General features: G+C 35.9%; 2 protein-coding genes across 2 annotated transcripts; both read left to right on the plus strand.

Moving 5' to 3' along the window:
- The first annotated feature begins 591 nt into the window (after nucleotides 1-591).
- Nucleotides 592-10,883, plus strand: LOC125268156 (H-2 class I histocompatibility antigen, Q10 alpha chain-like). The gene is made up of 7 exons (XM_048190255.1): nucleotides 592-741; nucleotides 6,536-6,808; nucleotides 6,888-7,175; nucleotides 7,259-7,543; nucleotides 7,748-7,876; nucleotides 8,042-8,098; nucleotides 8,734-10,883. The coding sequence occupies exons 1-7, from the start codon at nucleotides 666-668 to the stop codon at nucleotides 8,745-8,747; spliced, it is 1,122 nt and encodes a 373-aa protein (XP_048046212.1). The 5' UTR covers nucleotides 592-665; the 3' UTR covers nucleotides 8,748-10,883.
- Nucleotides 10,884-15,092: 4,209 nt separating this feature from the next.
- LOC125268149 (H-2 class I histocompatibility antigen, Q10 alpha chain-like) lies at nucleotides 15,093-22,648 on the plus strand. Its single transcript, XM_048190250.1, has 7 exons — nucleotides 15,093-15,249; nucleotides 17,846-18,118; nucleotides 18,210-18,497; nucleotides 18,571-18,855; nucleotides 18,984-19,109; nucleotides 19,278-19,343; nucleotides 22,403-22,648. The coding sequence occupies exons 1-7, from the start codon at nucleotides 15,156-15,158 to the stop codon at nucleotides 22,414-22,416; spliced, it is 1,146 nt and encodes a 381-aa protein (XP_048046207.1). The 5' UTR covers nucleotides 15,093-15,155; the 3' UTR covers nucleotides 22,417-22,648.
- Nucleotides 22,649-27,805: the final 5,157 nt, after the last annotated feature.

The raw sequence follows: 27,805 nt of genomic DNA on the forward strand, positions 1-27,805 counted from the left end.
TATGCAGCAATTATTTATGGTATCAATGGATGTCTGCCTGTTATTCATGCCTGATCTAATTATTAGTACATTGGACTAATTTTACAGATTTCATTTACAGTACTTTTACCTTTTTAAGAGACTAAACAGTCAATGAGTATTACAGCTGTTAGTTTTTACAAAAAAAATAAAAATAAAAAAATTATGGATTGTCTTGTTTATTTGAGTCATTAATTGAACCTCATGAAAGGTTTTGGTGCTGTTTGCTAAAACTTGCTGAATGCTAATGAATATCTGACAAATACTGTATCTCTCAGGGTTTCAAATGCTTTGAAAACTGAGCAATCTGATGAATACACACTACCTATGTCTTTGTGAACATATTAAAGACAGTATATAAACCAACATCAAACGAACTGTGGAAGATTTTTTTTATTATTATTGAAAATATAAATGCTACTTCATTAAACACTGAATTGTCCATCATTGTTGCCTTGTTTATGTAAGGGTAAGGGTGTGACTCTATTTAGGTTGGTTTAGTTTTGTGTCACCTGGCCAGGTACTGATGACGTCATAGTTATGTTATCTTATTGGTTAAAACTTTTAGTCGGCGTTGGGAAGTTTTGGCGTTTAGACCTTGACAAGGAAGGAACGATCAACGATGTAAACATCAGTAAAAATCCCACATGGATTTTCAGTTATGGCCACATCTTTGTTCTGCTCTGTTCTTCTTTTTTGGGACGCCGGATTCACTTCAAGCAGGTAAATCATTAACTTTTGCAGCGTTTATCGGAGAACGAAAGTGAAAGTAACACGTTTACTCTTCCTGCGCACACTTTTTAACGACAGACTGAAATTTGATTACAAACTTTGTATATGAATTATGAAAGTATATATAACGTAGCCTATCTTGTTTGATCCTGTTAAGATTGCTTTCAGATTTGAGATTTTGACTAATGTGTTGCTCTGAGAATTACAGGCCTGGCGTTATATAGGCCTGCTTATGCCTTTCTAACCCTAGAAAAAATCAACAACAACAACAACATATGCATCATATTCTTTGTCAGCAGTAAGAATAAAACAATTTAAGTGTCAAAAGTGCCCAATATAAGTGATCGGAATAATTAGATCGTAATTAGCAGGCGTTTTGCAGCCAAAATGTGTCATTTATTGACATTATTGGGGAAAGTAACTTTTAAAAGTAATGCATTATAATAATGTGTTACTCCATAAAAAGTGGCTAATTGCATAAGTTACTTTTTTAGAAAAGCAATGTGTTATATTGCTTTTTCTCACCTGGGCTGGGCTGGGCTTGCTTGTTTTTTTTTTTTTTTGTTTTTTGTTTTTGTTTTTTTGTTTGATTGTTTGTTTTTAATAACAACAAAAAAGTTCTATTTTTTAGCAAATGTTAAAGGATTAGTTTACTTTCAAATGAAAATTAGCCCAATCTTTACTCTCTCTTAAGCCATCCTATGAGTATTACTTTTTATGTTCTGATAGGCTAAACACTTCCAGAGATATTTTAATAAATATCCTGGGGCCAGTTGTTCAAAAAGTTTAATCTGGATCAGAATGATCTGGATTTGGAAATCCCATATTTTGCTATCCAGGATCAGGTAATCCATCTTACTTTTGTGCTGGTTTTTCAAAGAAAAATGGGATTGAATCACTGTGTTCCAGATACACACTTTTCCAGATTACCAAATCTGGATTTCAAGTGCTCTACGGAGCCCCTAAAGGGACATGGTGATAGAAAGAATATGGGTTTTGAATTAAATATATTATTTTTGTTGGATATTTACAGCTGTTTGGGAATTGTTTTATGGCACCAAAAGGCTTTTTTACTTTACAGTAGGTTACCAAAAAGGCTAAATATGTAGGCTAATGTCTATTTCTAATTTATTTAACAGTTAAACTAATCAAGAGCAAAATGAAAAAATGTGTATGTATATTACATGATATAAATGTTGTATTTTTTGACCAGTTTTAAAATTTTCCTCCTGGAATCCACCTTGAAATCCTACCCCCTGTTGGGATCAGGATAATCCTGTTTTTTTGGATCAAAGTTATCCAAATCCTACTGACAAGTTTTGAACAACACAAACTGAAGGTTTGATCCAGATTAAAACTAGGATTGGATTCCGTGATCTCATCTGATTTCAGAATCCCTTTTTCCTTTTGAACAACCCATTTTCAAGATTTGATCCAATCCAATGGCCGAAATCCGATCAGATTACTTTTGAACAACTGGCCCCTTGATGTATCTGAGATTTATAATGGCAGTGAAAAGGGTATGAGATGACTCCATCCACATCCATCCATCATAAACATATTCCACACGACTCCGGAGGGTTAATAGAGGCCTTCTGAAGTTAAGTGATGCGTTTGTGTAAAAAAAAAATATCCATATTTAAAGCTGCTGTCCATAAGATTTGCCTCTTAGTCGCCATCTCTGTTTGAAACCTGCAATTGCAGTAAGCCTATATGCGGTATTATTATCTGTACGTGCATTGTACATCGGCACAGCTTGTCGAGTGGAATGACAGATTGTCTTGATGTATGACTAAAGTAGGAATTTTCACCGGAAAATGTCATCTGAACAAGTAACATGTCTGCTACTTTTGTTCTGACCAACTGAGGGGAAAAGCATTAGTCCTAAAATAAATCGCGCAACCAATGTTGATTAAATCTAGTGATTGCTTAGCTTAATGAAAATTACCCCATGATTTACTCACCCTCAAGCCAAGACTTTCTTTTTTCTGATGAACACAATCGGAGTTATATTAATAAATATCCTGACGCATCCAAGCTTTATAATGGCAGTGATCGGGTCCAGTGAGTATGAAACTCAAGTGCATCCATCCATCATAAATGTACTTCACACGGCTCTGGGGGGTTAATAAAGGCCCTCTGAAATGTAGATAAAAATAGTGGTAATTTACCTAGTAGTTGCTTTTGTGTTTGCACAATTCAGTCACAAATTTGTTTTATAGTCACTTTTGGACATTAAATACGGTTATAGCAACGCAGTTTTGGGCTACTCACTCAACTTAAGCGACAGACTGGCAGAAAACTTAACCTGCGCGGAGGGACCCGGCGTCTGGAACGTAAACAGAGACGGGGGAGGCATGGAGGACTATGCGCTAGGCCAAGGCTAAATCCTCACTGGCCAGTGTAACGACGGCCAGCTGGTATTTGCTGTGCAAGTAAACCTCACTCCTCTGATCTTAATAGATGCTCTAGCGACTGATGCTAGAGGTTGCAGCCTTTAGCCTCCATTTTAGAGCATCTGAATCCCATGGGGATGGGCCCGGGTTTGTGCCCCGCTTGGAGCAGGCAGGTGCGAACTGGAGGGGCTACACCAGCATTGCCGTAGTATTTTTTTTCCAACGTGAGGTCTCTGATGAACAAGCTGGATGAATTAGTCTTGGATTTCAATACAGGGAAGGCTTGCGGACTGTAATTTAATGTTTTTACAGAGACATGGCTGAATAGAGACACTCCAAACAGTGTGTTGGAACTAGGCATGTGATGGTATCAAATTTTCATGTTGTGATTATTTTTTATTTTTTTTATTTTTTTTTGGATTGACTTGCATGGATGAATTGTTCACCACAAAACTAGCAATTTGAGCTAACAAAATAAATAAGGTCAGTTTTGATTTCATGTGTACTTTAACTAAGCAATAGCTACATTTGTTACAGAAAGTATTATTTTTTGTTAATGTTAGTAAAGAAACACACCTGATCATTGTTAGTTTTATCTCAGGTCCATTAAATAAGTTCTTTTGATTTTAGTAATGTTATTAAACAGTAACTAAGAAATTAACATTAACTAAGATTTATAAATGATTTATTAGTATTTTTCATTGTCAGTTTAGTAATACTGAATTAACATGTTAACTAATGAAGCCTTGTTATTACTGAACAATAACAAATAATCAGAACATTTCTAATCATTAGGGGATGTTGTAGTTCAGATTAAAATATAAACATGTTTTACATTGAGATTGCATTGAGATTACAAAAAATAAATGGCTGTTTGAAGCATTTTAAAAACTTTACTAGCACGGTTGCTTTGTTTGCGGGGTTTCCGGGGTAACCGCTACATTTCTGCTGTTCCATCAGCACCCTCTGCTGTCAGATAGTGAACGCGCACTTTCATTCAGCACGTCATTCAGCGCATTTCATTCAGCACGTCATTCAGCGCATTTCATTCAGCGCGTCTCTTTCACTCATTCCACATGGTGCTTCTGAGCGCGTGTCCCTTTGACGCAGAATACAATGTTGATTGAGAAAGTGTTTTTAAATGCATTTTAAATATTTTAATAATTGGTTATAAATTGTTATTTAAGGTATTTTGAAGTGCGCACAATAAAAATATTGTAATATATCGCATTACTGAATATTGGCACAAATCTAGTTGGAACTGAATGAGTGAACAGTCTTCAGGGCTGGAAGAATTGCAAAATTCTGGTGTTCTGACTCTTCTATCATTGATACCCCCTGTTCCATGGACTTGAAATATTTGTTTATCAAGTACAGACCCTCCTACTTATAATTGCTGCTGTATATGTTCCACCTGATGAAAACACTAAAATAGCTATGAAAGATCTTATACTGCCATTTGTCGGCTGCAGACATTATATCCAGATGGGGCCTTTATTGTTGTTGGGGACATTAATCATTGTAACTTGATACTACATTGTAGTATGCTTCCTAAATTCCATCAGAATGTCTTATATTCTACAAGAGGACATACAATTTTGGACCATGTCTACACTAATGTTCCTGATGCTTATAAGGTTATTCTCCTACCCCACCTGGGTCAGTCAGACCATCTCTCTTTGTTTTTATTTCCCAAATATAAGCAGGTTGCCAAGCGTGTTAGTCCTACAATGAGAACCATTAAAGGGTTAGTTCACCCAAAAATGAAAACTCTGTCATTTATTACTCACCCTCATGCCGTTCCACACCCGTAAGACCTTTGTTAATCTTAGGAACACAAATTAAGATATTTTAGTTGAAAAACCAGGGCCAATCTTAGCATGCTCTCATGAGTGAAGACAAAGACAAAGTGTGCGTGTTTCTGCATCCGTATTTATACCTGCGCTGCAGGACAGAGCAGGTGCTATTAATCACGCACGGCAATATCCATTGGCTTGTTTAGTTTACACTCGAAGGTGACAGGGCTCTCTTGCGATATCCTAATTCGTTGGTTCACTTCTGACGTATATTGAACGTGGCGGACTGAAAGGGAACATTCAGTGAAAAGGAAAGCCTATTTTCAGACTTTAATCTACTGTAATTTACCTCATCAGAAAATTATTTATCAGGAAAATGTTGCTGGTGCTCCAGTAAAAAGGGTTTAGCAACACCCCTGAGGCCTACTATTATAATATACACTCACCTAAAGGATTATTAGGAACACCTGTTCAATTTCTCATTAATGCAATTATCTAATCAGCCAATCACATGGCAGTTGCTTCAATGCATTTAGGGGTGTGGTCCTGGTCAAGACAATCTCCTGAACTCCAAACTGAATGTCAGAATGGGAAAGAAAGGTGATTTAAGCAATTTTGAGCGTGGCATGGTTGTTGGTCTGAGTATTTCACAATCTGCTCAATTACTGGGATTTTCACACACAACCATTTCTAGCGACTGATTCAAGCTGATAGAAGAGCAACTTTGACTGAAATAACCACTCGTTACAACCGAGGTATGCAGCAAAGCATTTGTGAAGCCACAACACGCACAACCTTGAGGCGGATGGGCTACAACAGCAGAAGACCCCACCAGGTACCACTCATCTCCACTACAAATAGGACAAAAGAGGCTACAATTTGCACGAGCTCACCAAAATTGGACAGTTGAAGACTGGAAAAATGTTGCCTGGTCTGATGAGTCTTGATTTCTGTTGAGACATTCAGATGGTAGAGTCAGAATTTGGCGTAAACAGAATGAGAACATGGATCCATCATGCCTTGTTTCCACTGTGAAGGCTGGTGGTGGTGGTGTAATGGTGTGGGGGATGTTTTCTTGGCACACTTTAGGCCCCTTAGTGCCAATTGGGCATCGTTTAAATGCCACGGCCTACCTGAGCATTGTTTCTGACCATGTCCATCCCTTTATGACCACCATGTACCCATCCTCTGATGGCTACTTCCAGCAGGATAATGCACCATGTCACAAAGCTCGAATCATTTCAAATTGGTTTCTTGAACAAGACAATGAGTTCACTGTACTAAAATGGCCCGCACAGTCACCAGATCTCAACCCAATAGAGCATCTTTGGGATGTGGTGGAACGGGAGCTTCGTGCCCTGGATGTGCATCCCACAAATCTCCATCAACTGCAAGATGCTATCCTATCAATATGGGCCAACATTTCTAAAGAATGCTTTCAGCACCTTGTTGAATCAATGCCACATAGAATTAAGGCAGTTCTGAAGGCGAAAGGGGGTCAAACACAGTATTAGTATGGTGTTCCTAATAATCCTTTAGGTGATTGTACATATATCAGTTATTTGATGCATATTTTATTCCTCTTCATTTCAGAGAAACACTCGCTGTATTACATTTACACAGCCTTGTCTAAACCTGTGGATCTGCCGGGCATCTATGAATTCAGTGCTATGGGTCTGCTGAACGACACACAGATCGACTATTACAATAGTAAAGAACAGACAAAGATTCCCACACAGTCCTGGATGAAAGAGAAATTGACAGAGGATTACTGGGAAAAAGGCACTCAGTCTAGAAAGAGAAAAGCAGAGTGGTTTAATGTGAGCGTCAATGTTCTGATGAAGCGCATGAATCAAAGTGAATCAGGTGAGAAACAGTCATTTTATTTTAATTATCATTTTATTTTTGATATCATCTCACAAACATTTTTTTTTGTCCATTTCAGATCTTCATGTTTTTCAGTGGATAACTGGTTGTGAAACTGAGCAGATGGGAGATGAAGTGAAGTTTCTCAAAGGCATTTTTGAGTATGGCTATGATGGAGAGGACTTCTTGTCTTTTGATGTTAAAGAGTCTCAATGGGTCGCTCCAGTTGATGAAGCTCTACCAACCAAGAGAAAATGGGACAATGTGCCGATCCTAAACCATTACACCAAAGGATACCTGGAGAAAGAGTGTGTGGACTGGCTCAACAAATTCAGAGAATATGGAGACAAGACGCTCATAAACGGCTGTGAGTAAATGAGCAGTATTTGTATTTTTTTGATGATCTGCAGCTGATGAAACTGATTGATGAACTCATTCCTGTGTTTTCAGCTCTTCCAGATGTTCATTTCTTTGCAAGAAAGTGTATCAAAGATAAAAACATGCTGAAACTCACCTGTCTGGCCACTGGCTTCTACCCCAAAGATGTGATAATGAACATTAGGAAATATCGCACATCTGTGCCTGAAGATGAGATTGAATCCACAGGAGTCAGACCAAACCATGATGGATCCTTCCAGATGAGGAAGAGTGTGGAGATCAAGAAGGATGATGAAGCAGAATATGAATGTTTTTTGTCCCACAGTACCGTCAAAGAACCAATCGTCGTCAAATGGGGTAATTAAAGCAGTTACACACAGAGACAGAAATATCGCCACAGGCTGTCAGAATAAAAATAAAGAATTGTAAAATTCCATGTATTCCCTGTTTTGTTTTATATACTTCATTAATCAGTTCAGTTGATTATCAATCAATGTATTAATTCAAAATCAATTATTATTAGTATTATTAGTATTTATTTATTTATTTTGCCTTGATCAGATGGAAAATGTCCAGAGTGCAGGTCAGATTCTGTCAGAGCAGGTTTAAATGGAGGAGTGTATGGCGGTGTGTTTATCCTGGCAGTTTCTGTTGTAGTGATTTGCATCTTATGGAAGACAAACATTATTGGTGAGTAGTGACTGATTAATGAGTATTTCATAATACTTGACTATAATAAGCTTGGACAAATATAAGATCAGAATATGGACTTGTTTTGGATACCGTATTTGTACATTACAAACAATTTGGAGTGCAAAGAATGATCAAAATGACTTTATCTGCCATGCTGTTTAGCTTTCAGATGCACAAATCCTAACGAAGATGAGAATGCTGGAGATCCACTTCAAGAAGGTACCAGTGATCCCAATATCTAATCAGTCTTAGTACATTCAGATTTCTTTACTAGTGACTCAAGGACACAGTCAAACAGATACCAGCTCATTTAGCTCTGAACATGCCTGCTTTTTAGATATTCATTCAGCTAATTCTAGCTAAATCAAACCACTAAATACTTTCTCAAGCAACTGGTTTGTTATTTACCAGGCAAACATTAAGTACACTTATATTCACTCTTTACATGCTACCCTTGGGAGATATTAGGAAGCATGGCGTTAGATTTCACTGTTACGCTGATGATACTCAGCTCTATTTCTTTGCGCCCTGACGAAACTTACCAATTCACAATTTTTTTTCTTAGCGCTGCTATAAATCCAAAACAATATCTGTCAAGTAATTTTCCTATCATCACTGTGAAGCTGCTTTGAAACAATATGTATTGTGAAAAGCGCTATATAAATATCTTTAAATCAAATTTTGTGATATCGCATCAAGTGCAAAGAAACTTGTCGTATGTGAAAGTGGGTTTTTGCTAAGGGTCCATTGACGTGAAATGGTGTATCATGTAATGCAAATACTCAAGCCTAAATCTGATATGCAACATCTCATTTACAACATAAATTAAATAACTGTTTATGTCTGTGTTTCAGGACTCCCACACTAGTATTACAGCACAATCAATACTGCAACAGATCAAGCCCTGTTATAGACACTTGTGAAATTTGTCAATATACCAATATCAGTATTGGGGATCCAAGATGGCGACCTAAAGAATATCACTATAATTGAATGCAGAACCATTGCATTCAGTTGTATTTTTTCAACAGAGGAGGCCAGAGGCTAGATTAGTTGCTTAGTTAGTTGATTAGTTGTCTAGATCAAAGAAACACTAAAACCTCAAGTAAATCAGAGCTGGAGCATAACCGTCAGGGTGAGGACAGTGCTGCTGTCAGTTCGGATGCTAACACTAATAACACAGGTTATTACAGGAATCACAGATAACATTTAGAAACTGACTGACGAAAAGTTGAGTCTGCTGTCACTACTTCTGCATCAGCCAAATGAAAAACTCTATAACCATGAAAAACAAATCACAGACGACAACAATCAACAATCTGGAGACGCTAGAGAGACGAAGGCTTGGAAAACTCTAAGGCGAAAATTATCCAGGATTTCACTGCTGTCATTTTGTACAGAGAAGGTCAAGTAACTTCTTGAGGGCGGATGTCACCACTTTTGCACAGCTTTATCCTGCCTCTCTCAAAGTCAAACTCTGGGTAACAACCAACATGTCCCAGCATCCATATGAAGTGGACAAATACTTGGCATCAATGGAGGTGATGATGACTTTGCTCTCAAGCATTTAGTTTTTATTGTCATGCTGGCAAAATAAGTGTGACCCATGTGTTTTTCTGTCTCTTGTCTGTTCTGTTTTGTATTGGGCTCTCTGTTATATAGACATGTTTTGATTGTTTAAGCTCAACATGCACTACATGTTAACTAACTTTCTTTTGTCATTCAGGGTCCTGTTTACACTGAATCATGTTATTCAAGAGTAATAACTCACTGGCTGTTTGTACTGTTCCTTGTATTATAGTTTATTAGTTTATTAGTATTATAGATATTCGTTCTGGGATTTTTCTGGTAGCTAGTGTCTAGTATTCTTAAGATCTGTTCCTGCAACGTTAATTTAAAAAAAAAATTATGTGATTGAAAAAGGTCTGAGGTTTGGGGAAGAAATTGCCATTATGAAAGTATATTATTGAAATATGTCACTCGTTCCCATCAGGCAACATAGTCTATTAGTTTGTTTTTAAATAAGACACCAATCTCAAGAACTCAAATGCTAATCAATGAAAGTACAAAAAAGTGATCACATGACCCACAGGAGTAAATTTTGTAAATCCATTTGTAAATATATTTGCATGATTTTGTAATCCTCTTATAAGAATAGTAATTCACATACTATATCTGCACATTTTCATAACACAGCATAACTGACACACATCCGGTTTCTTTCTCGACTGTTCACTTATGACATAACCGAGAGAATACTTGCCGAGACATAATTTTCAATGTTCAAGCGCAAGTAAACACGGAAGAGGAATTAATTTGGTGTTTGAGCGCTGTCTGACTCTCTCTCTATTTTCGCCTTTTCTTCCGCTTTTAAAATCATTTGAATGTAATAGTTGGCGAGACAAAACATGTTAAATTTAGCAGTTAATCCGCGAATCACGTGTGCCAAACCATATTGGATATTATCTGTATCACGGATTAACTGTGATCCATTGCACACCTAATACTGAAAGAATACACTTATCATCACGATTGCTATCTTACCAGAGATTAAGAAAAATCCTACTCCATTAAGTAAATGTGTCTTCTTCTGTGGATTTATTGGTGGGTTGCAAACCAACTGGAAAGGTGCATACTGCCACCTACTGTGCTGGAGTATGATGAAGATGAAACATGAAAGATTTACTCTGTATTTCAGGCCACTATTCCTCAAGAACGTAATTAATGCTGTAATTTTTCTACCAGACTCTATTCCTGTCTTTAAAATATTATATGGTGAAATCTGTAATACCCAAAGCTTGCATTTCTCTTATAAGCTCAATTCTTTCCTTTTCAAATTTTTTACATCTAATCAAAACCTGTTCTACAGTTTCCATTTCCTGACATACATTACAAAAACCAGAGTTGTGTTTGCCGATGATATGTAGTGTTGCATTAAGATTGGTGTGACCCATTCTTAATCTTGTAAATATAATAAATTCCTTTCTGTTTATATTATGATTAATTTGACTTTGTTTTATATTATTTTGTATTCTATAGAAATATCTTTCTTTCTTACATTAGTTCCAGTATTTCTGCCATTTACTCCCACAAGCTTGTTGAATCAAAGACTTCCCTTCTGCCCTGCTTAAAGGTGCCATTGAACGTTTTTTTTTTTGTGTCTGTGAAGTTTCAGCTCAAAATACCCCATAGATTTTTTTAAATTAATTTTTTTAACTGCCAGATTTTGGGGCATCATTAACTATGCACCAATTCAGGGGCTGCTGGCCCTTTAAATCTTGTGCTCCCTGCCCACAGAGCTCGCGACTCTATAATACAGTGCATTTACAAAGTTCACACAGCTAATATAACCCTCAAATGGATCTTTACAAGATGTTCGTCATGCATGCTGCATGCATGCTTCGGGTCATGTGAGTAAAGTATTTATTTGGATGTTTACATTTGATTCTGAATGAGTTTGATTGTGCTCCATGGCTAAAGCTAACATTACACACTGTTGGAGAGATTTATAAAGAATGAAGTTGCGTTTATGAATTATACAGACTGCAAGTGTTTAAAAAATGAAAATAGCGACGGCTCTTGTCTCCGTGAATACAGTAAGAAACAATGCTAACTTTAACCACATTTAACAGTACAACATGCTAACGAAATATTTAGAAAGACAATTTACAAATATCACTAAAAATATCATGTTATCATGTCAGTTATTATTGCTCCATCTGCCATTTTTCACTGTTGTTGTTGCTTGCTTACCTAGTCTGATGATTCAGCTGTGCAGATCCAGACGTTAAATACTGGCTGCCCTTGTGTAATGCCTTTCATAATGTTGGAAACATGAGCTGGCATATGCAAATATTGGGGGCGTACATATTAATGATCCCGACTGTTATGTAACAGTCAGTGTTATGTTGAGATTCGCCTGTTCTTCTGAGGTCTTTTAAACAAATGAGATTTATATAAGAAGGAGGAATTTGCCATGTTTGAAACTCAATGTATGTCTTTTCCATGTACTGAACTCTTTTTATTCAACTATGCCAATGTAAATTCAATTTTTAATTCTAGGGCACCTTTAAAGTGACTGCTTTGTTAATATTATCCACTTTGAGTGCTTCCTTGGCCATTTTATCTGCCGTTTCGTTTCCTTGTATCCTACAATTCACAGTTGTCTGAATCGAAATAAAATCATCAGTATTTCCGTCAATATGTCTTTCCTAGATGATTGAAAGGTTTGCAATAAATCTGAACAAATGAAAATTTTCATTTTAGAGTTTGGCCTCTCCTCCTCAAACCATTCAAGTGCCATCTGAATGGTGACTAATTCTGCTGTATACACTGAAGATCCATAGTCTTGCTTTGTTCCCACTTTTAAATTCTGGTACATAAAATGCTGCACCTGTTCGTCCTATCTCAGGGTTTTTTGAACCATCAATGTACACCTGAATAAATGCTGATTAAACAGTATTAGTGAATTCTAGCTAAATGACTATTATTATGGCCCTTTAAACTTATCCAATATGCCATAGATAGTTTTTGACGGAGCAAATTTAAAGGTATTTCTGAAATCTCCACCTCCATTGCTGCTACTGGTGTTGTTTTAGTAGCATATGCATATTTATGCATCTGATATTTATTAATTTGAACCATATCATAACAGGGCAATGAAGCTATGAAAAGAGTAAATCAACAAGCTGGACGAACCATCAGTTTCAGTACTATAAATCACCTTTGTTAAAAAAGTGGTTCACAATCTTAATACTAAATTGCCGTTTAGTGTTCAAATGATACTTGCAAATGCCAGGCTATTGAGGAGCATCCGGGTGCGCAGGGTAAGAATCAGAGAATAACATAAATATACAAACTGTGTTTATTAGCAATAAAAACGTTTATTAGCATCAGTTACTTTATAATAAATAGACAGAAAACATAAATGCTTAGAAGTGTCATTTATTATAAAACAAACTCAAACTGATTTTTTTTTTGATTTTGCCAGATCAGCTCCTCCCACAGGCCTGATCTAGAATTGCGTGAAATTTCATAACATGCCAATTACATGTGATACCAATTTCACGTGTTCGCACATACATAAGTTCTTGCATAATTTTTCTCATTAATTCTTAGTTTTTGCCTTGATAATAGAAAATATGAGCTAGGCATCATGTATGACAGTCAAAAATGAGATATGAGCTACAAAATGACCAGATCCTGCCATTAGCTATATAGAAGACATATCTTGTATGTATAGGGCTTATATGTGGATATGAAGAAGCAATACAGGAGACCTATATTTCCTGTATATGCACATATATGCACCTCAATTTTGCCTATATGTGGCATATATACACATATATGCAGCATATATGCAGTATATATATTATCATATATGTGCATATATGCAGCATATATGTGCATATACACTGAATATAGGTTTCATATATGCGCATATATCCACATATAGGTTCTTTCCATGTGGGTTGACCCATGACCTAGGTATTTTTGTGTGAATTCTACTAAACAATACATTTATTTAACAGTATTATTTCAATACATATTACACAAGGATACGTGTAATACTATCACATTATGAAACAACTGAAAAATGAGCAAAGAGTTAGTTTGTGTAATTTTTAATCTATTTTGTTGTAATAATTGTAAAAAAAAAAAAAATCTGCATTTTACCTATAAATTATGTGTATGTGTGCATCATTAAATCATTATCGTCAAATTAAAGAAACCACTAAATTTAAATAAGTTTTACAGAAGTAGGGCATTTAATGGTTTGTGGAAATAGAAGGGAAGATACAGTTATTTCTCATCTCCACGTAGGACATACTGCACTCAATCATTCTTTAGGTATACTTTACAAGATACAAGCCTCTGTAATATATCTGGACACCCAGAGACAGTTGAACATGCTTTATGTCAGTGCATCATATAATAATCAAAGGGGTTATTAGAAAATCAAATCAAATCATTGTGTAATCGGTTTATCACTTCAGTATTTTTCTTATTAAGAAATTCCCTGCAAGTTTTCAAGATGTTACTAGACTTTATAAAGGCAACATTAAAATAATTTAGTTTTGTTTATTTATTTATTTTGGCGCTCTCTCTGTAATTTTGCCCCTCCACATTGATGCTCATGAAAAGCTTAAGAATTGTGTATGAAAGATTTTATAATTGTACCTGCAGTTTGCTGGTCTCCAGTCCCACCAAGGATTCTGCTGGAGCCTACAGTTGATTTTTCATTGCTAGATCAAATGAAGGAAGATAATGGTGATCCTGTAGCCTTGGTCTATGTACATTTAAAAGGAAACTGGTCAGATTGTGTGCAGATATTCACTGATAGTTTATTATAGAATGCGTTTATAATGTTTGTTTATAATGTCATCTTATTTAATCCTGACTTTTTAAAAAATGTTTGTTTAAAGTTTGAACCAGTTCTGATGTGCATCGGGCCAGTGCAAAATCATAATACATTTTTCTTCTTTGCAAATAGTGACATAATTAGTAATACTAATCACTTTGTTTTATAGGAAAAATTAAATTGTCAATACCAAACACCCACTGACACTCACAGTGTGCACCCCCGGGCAGAAGGGGTAGACCGCCCTGTTAAAATGTCCTGGCGCCGGGACTGCTAATGGCAATAAAGAAAAAGGGCAATAAAAAAAGCTACACACAAGAGGAAGTTGACTTGAATGTAATATATGGAAGAGTTGAGTGCAAGAGTATTGTACAGCAAAAACATCACAACTATGGAAGGAAGGGAATAAGGGCAGGCATTATTTTTCAGTTCAGCCTACATTAATGCACACATCATTCACAAGATTAGAGAGAAGGGATAGTGTGATTTTCACAAGATTAAGATTGGGACATTGTGCACTGAATTATGGGCTGGCAATGGTTGGCAAGCATCCAGATGGCAGATGTTTGTGTGGAGAGCTGGAGTCTGTGAAGCATGTAGTAATGGAGTGTGTAATTCATTGTGATGCAAGAATCTGCATGTTTTCTGATCTGTTGGAGTCTGGATTCCCATCTATATCTTTTAAGTCAGTTCTTGAAAATAAGGATTATGAGAGAACAAAGATTGTTATAAACTTTTTACTTCACACTGGACTTTATTTGAGGATTTAATATAAGATGAAGTTCTTCAGATGACCCGAGGAGGGCAGCAATACGCCTTTGAAGCGTCTAAGCTACCGCAAAATTACACAAGAAGAAGAAGAAGAAGCAGAAGAAGAAGAAGAAGAAACGACGTAAACTTCAGTAAATATCACACATGGATTTTCAATTATGTTTACTGGTTTTGCGAAAATCTTCGCTCTGCTTTGTATTTTTCTTCTTTATAAACCTTCGGCGTTCACGTCAAGCAGGTAAATGAATAAATTGCTGCGTTTATCAGAGAACAAAGTGAAAGTAAAACGAGTCATTCTACGAAACGGGTGCCATTTCCACTTTGCACTTTTCAAAATTTTCATTAAGAGCAAACTTTTTTTTAAACAAACCTACAACTTGAAAGATATGTTAATCCTCCAAAAAACACATTTTCCCACCTCAGGCATAATCTTTATTAATATTATCCTTTTTATTCAGGCAAGGAAGCCATTCTTGTACCACCCCGTCACTGACAATATGTATGCCATTGGAGTAGTAAAACAAGAAATAGATTTTTTAAATCTAATGTTTTCCTAATAGTAAAATGTCCCTTTTTTGGAAACCATCAATAGAAAGTCTGTAATTTTTTTTTTTTTTTTTTTTTATTCTTAGATTTTTAGTCTTGAAATATGAATTTGACCTTTCAATGGCCTCATTGTTTGTACTGAAATAATTAATACAATGAAAAAATACAAATAAAGTTAAATTTATCTGATTAGTCAACACAACACGAACATAATTCAACATTAATTTATGTACTATTTCATTTTCTTTCCATAAACTTTTAACAAAATGACCCTGTGACGGGGTGGTAAATGTGACGGGGTGGTATGGACAAAGTGTTTCTCTATATGATCTGCTGGTGTTAAACTTTAAAAACTGGGGGAGGGGAGACATTCAAATTGAGTAAAAAGTGTGTGAGTGATATAGTGAGTGAGTGAATTAATGAACCAAACAGTGTTGCCAAGTCTGCGGTTTTCCCACGAAATTGGGCTAGGCTACTTTTACACTGTTGCCGTGGGTTGTTTTTCATGTCCACGGGTTGAAGTGAGCCCAAAAAACATGCTATTTAGCCCTTGGAATACACATTTTACCAAGGGAACCTTGCCAAAAAGAAAAAGTTTTACCCCCAAGAATGTGATTTTTATTGAGGGACATTTTGGGATGAAATTTACCACCCCGTCACAAAAACGTGACAGGGTGGTATGTGACGGGGTGGTAAATTTCATCACAAAATGTCCGCAAATCTCCCATGTGGTCAAGTTTCTCACCTAGCATACATGCATTCAATCTGAAATTGAATTTTCTTTGTATTAATAATGTGAAAAAATGAATAAAAAACAGTTTCCCCTATCTATTTTGCGTGACGGGGTGGTAAGTTTAAGCTTGACGGGCCCTGCCTAACATGAAAAAGCAACAAATAAACAATGTATAAAAAAAAAATTACATAGTTGCCTTCTTTTGTTCTTGGTGGCTATAAGGCTCAAATGATGTCACTTAGGCTTTGTGATGTCATTTAAAGGAACAGAGCATTATTTATAGATAAAACAAGTTAGTGTGACAGGGTGGTAAGCCAAACTGAGGGACACGCACAAATCATAAAATATTTACAAAAAAATAAGGTTTATTGTGAATAAATATATATTGTGTAAACAGGGACACACATAATCCTGAAAATAGTATATGTTTGAAAAAAATATGACTTATTTGGTGATATTTTAGATGCAAATGTCATGTTGGTTAACAAGGACATGTGAAATTGGCTATATAATAATGAAAATTCATTAAAAATAGTATGCTAATCTTCAAAAAAAAGCATTTTATCATATATCATGTTAAAAAGAACACTTGAATTAATGACCTTAAGCTTTGGAAACAGACTTTGGGACATTTTTTTGTGCCTTATGCATCTGATCAAATGTTGCGGACCCAAATGGCACCCGTTTCATAGAATGACTCACACGTTTACTCTTGCTGATCAGAGTTTGTAACGACAGAACTGAAATTTTATTACTAACATTTTAAGTGAAATACATAAATGAAGTAGCCTATGTGTATTTTGGTAAACGTCAAACATGTTTGCTAATTTACAGGATCAACAGTATTTTTAGCAGCTTTTAATTTATCTAAAGATTAATGTCCTACAAGATACTGACCAAATAAACTGAAAATGTTTAATTTTAGTTTATCCAACAGGATCTTGTTTAATCACATTAGAAATGCTTTCAGATTTGAGATTTTGACTAATGTCTTGCTCAGAGATTTACAGGCCTAGCTTTATATAGGCATACTATTATAATATATTTAATCTATTTGTGCCTTTTTGTAACTAAAAATGTATTGAGACTATCCTAAGTGTTTTGATGTTTTAACTAGGGCTGCACGATATATCGCATGAGATTGTCACGCGCATTTCGTCAGTAAAGCCGGTTCCCTGATTACCTCTAAATCGCCATCACCTGCTTTCAAATGGAGCGGCATTTAATAGACAGAACCGTAGATCACTGAAAAGCCACGCAATATCGGGTTCATTATCGCAGATGAATCGCCTTCGATAATGAACGCGATATTGCGTGGCTTTTCAGTGAACTACGGTTCTGTCTATTAAATGCCGCTCCATTTGAAAGCAGGTGATGGCGATTTAGCGGTAATCAGGGAGCCGGCTTTACTGACGAAATGCGCGTGACAACCTCATGCGATATATCGTGCAGCCCTAGTTTTAACTGTTTTCTCCTTCAATAATGTACAACTTTCATCACATTCACACTTCAGTAAACAGTTATTTCATGCATATTTTATCCCTCTTCATTTCAGAGAGACACTCGCTGTATTACATTTACACAGCCTTGTCTAAACCTGTGGATCTGCCGGGCATCTATGAATTCAGTGCTATGGGTCTGCTGGACGACACACAGATTGACTATTACAATAGTAAAGAAAGGAGAAAGATTCCCACACAGCCCTGGATGAAAGAGAAAATGCAGGAGGATTACTGGGAAAAAGGCACTCAGTCCAGAAAGAGTAAAGAACAATGGTTTAATGTGAACGTCCATATTCTGATGTACCGCATGAGACACAATGAATCAGGTGAGAAACATTCATACAGTTTAACTTGTATATACATACAATCATTTTATTTTTGTTATCTCACAAACATTTTGATTTGTGTCCATTTCAGATCTTCATGTTCTTCAGTGGAGACACGGTTGTGAAGTTGAGCAGCAGGGAGATGAAGTGAAGTTTCTCAAAGGCATTGATGAGTACAGCTATGATGGAGAAAACTTCTTGTCTTTTGATGATAGAGAGTCTCAATGGATTGCTGTAGTTGATGAAGCTCTACCAACCAAGAGAAAATGGGACAATGTGCCGATCCTAAACCAATACACCAAAGGATACCTGGAGAAAGAGTGTGTGAACTGGCTCAACTATTTCAGAGAATATAGAGACGAGGAGCTCAGAAACACCTGTGAGTAAATGAGCAGTATTTGTATTTGTTGATGATCTGCAGCTGATTGATAACCTAATACCTGTGTTTTCAGCTCCTCCAGATGTTCATATGTCTGCAATAAGGTCTCTCAGTGACAAAAGCAAGCTGAAACTCACCTGTATGGCCACTGACTTCTACCCCAAAGACATGATGATGAACATTAGGAAATATCACACATCTGTGCCTGAAGATGAGATTGAATCCACAGGAGTCAGACCAAACCATGATGGATCCTTCCAGATGAGGAAGAGTGTGGAGATCAAGAAGGATGAAAGAGCAGATTATGATTGTTTTGTGTCCCACAGTACCTTCAAAGAACCAGTTATCATTAAATGGGGTAATTAAAAAAGTTACATAGAGAGATCAACTGATAGACTATTGGAATAAAAAAAATTATAAACTTCAGTTATCCCTTTTTTTGTTTATGATATCCTTATTAATCAATATCTTTTTGCATTTGATTAGATGGAAGGTGCCAGGACTGCCCATCAGAGTCTGTCCTGTTCATGATTGGAGGTTTGATTGGAGTTGTGCTTCTGCTGGCAGTTGTTGTTTTAGTGTCAGTAATCTTAATGAAGAAAAAGATTATTGGTGAGTAGTGTGACCCCACTGACCCACAGAGCATTTCTATAGTGTTGTGTCCTTCCATGAGCTTTTAATAATGTTTGACTAAAATAAGCTTAAACTTTGATAAGATTAGAATTTGGACTTAACATATTTGTACATTACAAAAAAAATGTACTAATTTTGGAAAATTAGCTTCCAGAAGCAGAAACACACGGGAACATAATCGAGATGAGAGTGCTGGAGTTCCTCTAAGAGAAGGTACCTGTGATCCCAATGTCTGATGACCCTTATGTACAGTATATTTTTAATAGTCTCTCGACACAGTTAAACAGACACTAGCTCTGAACATGCCTCCATTTCAAATATTTATTCAGCCAAGTGTAGCTAAATCAAACAGCTAAATGTTTTCTTGAGTAATTGCTTTATTTACCAGGCAGATATTAAGTACACTTATACCACAGCACTGTAGATGCTGCTTCTCATTATGAATCTCATCTCACACACACAGCAAAACTTGATCAGTATTCAACTTTGTTTGACATACATACTGCTTTTCTGCCTGTATATGTTTCTATATATGCATCAATTCACTTTTGTTTACAATGTTCAGTGGCCAAAAATGTAAATGTAATAAAAAAAATTAGGATCAATAACAGACACTAACTTTCCGATTACAAGACAATATTTGCCCCTTTGAATTAATTTCCACTGGGTTTTTTTTACCATTATAAGAGCATTTTTCTTTCTAATCTCATTAAGTGTATGCATCATATTTCATCAATTTCTTAAATTAAGATAGAACATTTGTTTTTAAATGTTAAACAATAAATTCAGTTAGAATAATAAGACCCTATCAGGCTGTTACCTATCAAAATAAATTATCAAAAAATGAATCTTTGCACTGCAGAAGTGGCACAGAAGCTCCATCTGAAGTGGTTTTATTTAAACACATTTACATAGGTTGCTTAAAGGTGCAGTATGTAAGAATTTTGCAGTAAAATATCCAAAAACCACTAGGCCAGTGTTATATATTTTGTTCACTTGAGTATTTACAATATCCCAAATGTTTCCAACTATTTGTAAATCGTGAGAAAATTGCAATTTTATCCTGTCAATTGCGTCATACCCGCGTTACCCTCGGTTTCCGGTTTTATTTAGAAACCATGGAAACACCAAAGACGCTTTAATATTATACATGTTTTAATAGAGAAGGGAACAACTGTTTGGTTATTTTTATAGACAGAAAACTAATTATTGTTATATAGCTCAACACGTTTAGTCTTATTGTTTAAATCTAATTTTCTTGATTTTTTTGCGAGTACCATGCTTTACCATGCCTCAGAGAAAAACACTATTTTGTGAAGTAGCTAACATAGCATAATCAGATTCAGCTTTATTTTTAGTAACAGCATTTTCTCCATCATACAATACGTTTTAAAATTAATTGCATGTCATTTATCAACACAAGCCATACAGCATTTAATATGATATTCTAAAATCGATCTATACTGCAGTGTGCAACAGTGTCTTACAGCAGCCGCCGAGCGAACGCACAGAGCAACGTTATAACATCATTTTCAACACACTCAAATGTATCTAATATGATAAACGGAGCTGTGTTACCTCATACTCATGACCGGAAAAGGGGAAGCGGCGCCGGCGACTGTGGCATAATAAAAGTTCAGCATCCATGAACGTGATTTCTTCCCGAGTCTTATCTCTATTCTTTTCCACCTGCTGTGAGGTGAAGACCACATGTCCCAAGATTCCGCGCTTAAACTTGGCATCATCAAGCTACACCTTTGTTTTGAATAGGCGCCCCCTAGCGGATGGAAAAACTACATAGTGCACCTTTAATGCAGCTCATTGGTAAATAATGTTGTACAAATGTTTTTAAATATAATTTTTGGAATTTAGAAATATGTAAAAATTAAAAGTTTGATATTTTAAGTAAAAACAATCTATGTAAAGTGTGTATATGAAAATAAACATATTTACATTTACTGCCAGTAGGTGGCAGTAAATCTTAATGTGTTAGTCATTCATTCAGTCATTCAAAAGAAGATTAATTCAGTAATCACCGTTGCTTGGAGATGCGCAATAGTTCTGGTGTGGCTTTGCTTGAAACTGTTTTTACCAAGTAGAGCAAAAACAGACATTATTGTGTCTAATGATAAATCACTTAATATCTCCTTGTTTATTGGCCTTCAATAAGATCAGTAAGTGTCACATTTGCAATCATGCCAATACTCAGAGAAACAGGAATATACTCATGTGATATTACTTAACTTAGGCTATATATTAGGCTTTCTGCGATTGACTTATATTAATTCAACACTTCACTTGCCTACCGCGACCCCAACACCACCCCTACTGTCGTTTTAATTTTTCATAGTAATTAAAATAATTAACTAAATTATTTATTATTATTAATTTACTAAGTTAGAGAATACAGACACTGCAGTAAGGGTGCTTTCACACCTGCCTCATTTAGTTTGGTTGAATCGTACTAGAGTTTGTTATCTCCTTTGGTGCGGGTCGTTTGGGCAAGTGTGAAAGCAGCAATCGCACTCGTGGTTTGTGAATTTGATAATCCAAATGTAGTATTTCTTGTTAATTTGGCTGAAACATCAGCAGCATAAGACTGTCTTATAACTGCGCATCACCCGTTTCACCATGTAAACAATTTTGGAAGTGTAATGTTAGTCCATTGCACACGTCTTTTGCACAGTTTGCTCTACTGACTGAAGTGAAGTCTTTGAATAAAGGCATGAAAAGCAGCCAATTGCAGTGTGAAACGTAACTGTTGTTCAGGGTTGATGCATTTTAGGAGGCGTATATTTTGTTCCGATTGTATTATTGTTCTATTCATGAGAATCCATAGGGTCACTCGCACCAGTGCACCTAAATATTTTTTCACACTCGCACACAGTTATTTTCAGGTGCAAATGTGAGTAAAATGCTTGCACTGTAGAGCCCTGTATATTAGTTACATTTAGTAAACATGTAAAATAAGTATTGCAGCAATTGTTATGCATGTGTTATTTAATATCTATTAATCAAATAATGTGATATCGCATCAGGTGCACTGTAACATGTTGAATGTGAAAGTGGGTAGTTATTTTGCTAAGGGTCCATTGATTTCAGTTGAGATGGTGAAACATATAATACAAATACTCAATACTAAATATGTTTTTTAGAGTTTTAGATGTACTACTCACATGGAAAATAATGTCAGTTGCCCTGTTTTACCTAATATGTTATTTAATTCATGTTGTAAATAAGATGTTGCATAACTGTTTATGTCTGTGTTTCAGGACTCCCACAGTAGTATTACAGAACAATCAATACTGCAACGGATCAAGCCCTGTTATAGACACTTGTGAAATTTGTCAGTATACCAATATCAGTATTGGGGATCCAAGATTGGAGCTTACAGAATTTCACTAGAATTGAATGCATTGAATTCAATTATCATTATTTTCAACTAGGGCTACACAACGATTAATCGCGATTAATCATTTGCAAAATAAAAGTCTGTGTTACGTAATATATGTGCGTGTTCTGTGTATAATAATTCTGTATATATAAATACATGCACATACATGTATAGATTTAAGAAATATATACATGTATAAATAAATATACATATTTATATATATTTTATATTACATATAAATATAAATATTTTATATATAAATATATATTTTTTTAAATCTATACATGTATGTGCATGTATTTATATATACAGAATTATTATACACAGAACACGCACATATATTACGTAACACAGACTTTTATTTTGCAAACGATTAATCGTTGTGCAGCCCTATTTTCAACAGAGGAGCCCAGAGTCTAGACTAGTCGCTATGAGTCTAGACTACTACTTTTTAAAACAGCTCTATCAACGTGCCTCACAGAAACACTAAAAACTCAAGCAAATCAGAGCTGGAGCATAACCGGCAGCGTTATGAGGAAAACGCTGCTGTCAGTTTGGATGCTAACACTAAGGTTTCCAACTCCTGCTCCAGGTTATTACAGGAATCACAGATAACATTTAGAAACTGACTGATGGAAAGTTGAGTTCATTATCACTACTTCTGCATTAGCAGATTGAAAAACAAACAAATCACTGAAACGGAGAACTGAATTTCCACTGTGGAAGATGCTGACAAACTGGAGAGGTGAATGAATCATTTGGATGACATTGGATGAAAATAGAGGGAGAAGGAAGAACATGCGTATTGTTGTTTCGAAGCCTGGCTTCCTGAACTCTCTGGACATTCTAATTAAATCTGTCTAAGTATTTTTACTACAGGAAACATTTCTGGTCAGGATTTGGATTTTTTTTTTTTATTCTTTCTCAAAGCATGTCAGTTAGTACCCTTCTACAAGAAACTAATCTTGATGACAAAGAACATCATACGTCACAACGGTTTCAATCATATTTTTTCTCTTCATTTATGTCAAGGACCTGAGGGGTGCCTATTTTGTTTGTCCAGCTAGATTAAAAGAAATTACTGCTTTATGTTCTGCTCTTACACAATAACAATGTACTAAATCAGAAAAGTTTTTCCTTTGTGGTTTTGAAAAGTTCCACGTACAGACGACAACTTGTCCAAACGATATCCATTTACACAGATCTGCAAAACGCTGTATTCTGCTGCCAGGCCAGTAGATGGCGATGTCGCTTTGTACAGAAACACTACACACCTACGCACATCTTTTACAGAGTGGAAGTGCTGCCATTTAGCAAGTTTTCACTTCAACACCCCTTTAGTGATATTTATATTAATATAGATCAGTGGACTCGCCAGTATGATGTCATTTAGCACATCTACCACTCATCTTGGCAGCACTGCAGAGCGGTGATTAAAAAACAATCAAGATGGCAAAAGCTTTGAGCAAGTACTCTCAAATATAGATTGAACTCATAATACGCATGCGCAGCATCACAAATTCACGTTTTTGTAGTTTACACAGAGACGATAACAGTATAGTTTTCAAAGCGGTATGTTTTTAGGCCCCCAAAACACAGCTGTGTAAATGAACAGGCTAAACGCATAAAGTTTTTCTGTTTTTAGTTGAAAACAGTGTCGTGTAAACGGCCCCTTAGACAGATGGCTCGATTGCTTTATATGGGCTAATAGAAGACCTCAACCATAGGATTATTGGGTCTACGAGAGGATATGGTAATATTGCTTTCCCAGAAAGTGCCACTGCTAACTAAGTGCCTACTTACATTTCATAACTGTGTGGATATCAGATGACCCAACCTCATTATAGCTGAACATAGAGTCCGCTCAGCCACAGGTCCCTCTTCAAAGTGTGCTGAGGTCTCGTTAGAGTAGCTTGTACAAACACTATTACTGTTAATTCTAAGCTTTGTAATGTGCATCATGTTTATCAGTTTATACTCCAATATGCAATAACCTTGATATTCCTCCGGTGTCAGTGAAGATTGCTGTACAGTTATGTTATCTTACACTTGAATATCTTACTCTATGGAATATTTCAGATTTTTTTTAAAACATTATTTATTTATCTTAGGAATGTTGTTCTGTTAAACAGTGTTATTCATGTCTGATCCATTAGTGCATTGGAATTAATTTGTAAACATTTTTAGTATTTTTCAAGTATTTTTACCTTTATAAGACAAATCAGTATTACAGCTGTTACTGTCAGAATGGACTGTTTCACTACTGGTTCATTAGAGAGGCTTTGGAGAAAAGTGTCTGCTAAATGACTAAATGTAGATGACACTGTCGAATGTTGATACTGATCATTGAAACTGAGTTTGTTGATTTTTACTGTAAAACTGCTTTAAAGACACTTTTGCTGTCAAAATAAAATTGACTTTAAACACTAAATACATATGAGTGTGAAATGAGTTTAATTTTGTCCGTCACAGCTTAACGCGTGTCGCCACCAGCTCTGCTCAGCAGTAAAACCACTTCCTGTCAACGTTTCATCGAGCGATTTCTCAACATGAGCGCTTCTTACGTAGACATGGCTTTATAAAAACATATATAGATGTCCGGCCCATGGGACTCTTGTTCCATTTCCTGTTGCTGCCGCAGGTCACAATGTCATTTAATCATTTGTTTAATTGTTCAGAAATCTCCATTCGGTTCCAGTCAAAAGCAATGAAGTGAGAAATGTTTCTATTGTCAACGCAGCAGAAGAAAAGAAGCATGTGTGTTGGTGTACTGAAATCTCTGTGGCTTTGTTTTGTGTGTGGGTTTATTGTTATTTCTGACCTGTTTGGTGGGAGACGCGATGAGAAGAGGCGTCTGCAGAAACCGCAGTCAACATTTCACACAGTCACCATGATGACAAACACTTGGCCAAATGACAGCAGAGTCTGTTTCACAAAACATGTTTCAAGGATACAGGCGTGCTTTAACAACAGTGATCAGCACTAATCTGAACCATTGTCTGTCTAGTCTTGATCTTTAACCTGTACAAATCATGACTGTACATTTTTCCACTTACAGGCGGCTGTGAGCTCCTACGCCACCTTCCTGGAAACGGCAATACATTCACAAAACACTGAGTGCTAAAGGACTGTAGTTCCAGTGTAGGAGCAATACAAATATTCACTACATAGTCAACAGTCAAGTAAGTCATAATCAACATCAGGTGCATGAGGGTATTGTGCGTGAATTTAATTCTACAACTGAATCACTGTTGAATTCTGTTTTGATTTTGCAAATTGAATCAACATTGATGCCTTAATATTATTTCAATGATTTTCATACAGATCTTGGTAAATTTCAGTGTATTTTATCAGCATTTTGTTAAAATTTTTTACATTTAAAGGCACAAGTATGTAAGATTTTTGGATTAACCGAAAAAAAAAAAAAAAAAAAAAAAAAAAAAAAAAAATGTTACATATTTTTTGGACTTCTGTACTTGCATACAGAAATAAGCCATTTTAACCAGGACACGGACCATGTGCATGCGTCACCTATTCAATGACAAGTTTGACACATTTGTCACAAGTTACCCATGATTTCCTGTTTTTATTTTGTAGAAACCATGGAAACACCAAAGATGCTTTAAATATATTATGTGTTTTATTAGATAGGTGAGCTAACTGTTTGGATACATCCATCGACAGAAAACTACTCATGTTATATAGCTCAACACAGTAAGTCTTATTGTCTAAATCTTCTTTTCTTGATTTATCAGTGAGTACCATGTTTTACCATGACTAATATCAGTCTAGCTTACTGCAGTGTGCAACAAGCGTCTCATAGCAGCCACCGAGTGAACACAGAGTAGCAACAACTTTCAACACACAAATGTGTCTAAGATGATAATCAGCGCTGTGTCACCCCACGTACACATGACCGGAAGAAGAAGAAAAGTGGCGACTGCAGCATAATAAAAGTTCTGGAGGCATGTGTTGCCCTCGTCTCTCATTAGCAATCGCTCCAGCGGCCTCGTTCAGTAATCGTCATACTACAGTAACGCTAATAATCTCACCCATGAATATGATTTCTGCCCGAGTCCCATCGGATTCTTTTCCACTGGCTCTGAGGTGAAGACTACAACTCCCAAGATTCCACGCTCAATCTCATCAAGCTATGCATTTGTTTTGAATAAGCGACCTCTAGTGGCGAAAATCTACATGGTGTGCCTTTAAAGGGTTAGTTCACCCAAAAATGAAAATTCTGTCATTTATTATTCACCCTTATGTCGTTTCACACCCGTAAGACCTTCATTAATCTTCAGAACACAAATTAAGATATTTTAGTTGAAATCCGATGGCTCAGTGAGGCCTGCATAGCCAGCAATGACATTTCCTCTCTCAAGATCCATTAAATGTACTAAAAACATATTTAAATCAGTTCATGTGAGTACAGTGGCTCAATATTAATATTATAAAGCGACGAGAATATTTTTGGTGTGGCCACAAAAACAAAATAACGACTTATTTATTGATGGCCGATTTCAAAACACTGCTTCAGGAAGATTCGGAGCATAAATGAATCAGTGTATCGAATCATGATTTCAGATCGCGTGTCAAACTGCCAACGGCTGAAATCACGTGACTTTGGCGCTCCGAACAGCAGATTCGATACACTGATTCATTTGTGCTCCGATGCTTCATGAAGCAGTTTTTTTTAAATCTGCCATCACTAAATAAGTCATCATTTTGTTTTTTTGGCGCACCAAAAATATTCTCATCGCTTTATAATATTAATATTGAACCACTGTACTCACATGACCTGATTTAAATATGTTTTTAGTACCTTTATGGCATCTTGAGAGAGGAAATGTCATTGCTCCCTATGCAGGCCTCACGGAGCCATTGGATTTCAACAAAAATATCTTAATTTGTGTTCTGAAGATGAACGAAGGTCTTACAGGTGTGGAATGACATGAGGGTGAGTAATTAATGACAGAATTTTCAGTTTTGGGTGAACTAACCCTTTAATGTTATGTAACAAGTTTAACAAAATACTTACAGAACAACATTTATTAAGCATTAAATGTTGTTTCAATATTGTTTTTACAAGTATTCTGTTATAATTTTACATTTATTTATCATTAAACATTTTTTTAAAAATTCAGTGTTGTTTTGGTAATTTGTTTACATTCATTTAGCATTAAAAATTGTTCACTGATGTTTTTGTTAACTTTTTTTTTTACAACAATGTAGCGTTGTATTTTATGGGGCAGGGTTTTTTGTTATATTGATTGCATTATTG

This window comes from Megalobrama amblycephala, linkage group LG1 (genome assembly GCF_018812025.1).
Source record: "Megalobrama amblycephala isolate DHTTF-2021 linkage group LG1, ASM1881202v1, whole genome shotgun sequence".
NCBI classification, from domain to species: Eukaryota; Metazoa; Chordata; class Actinopteri; order Cypriniformes; family Xenocyprididae; genus Megalobrama; species Megalobrama amblycephala.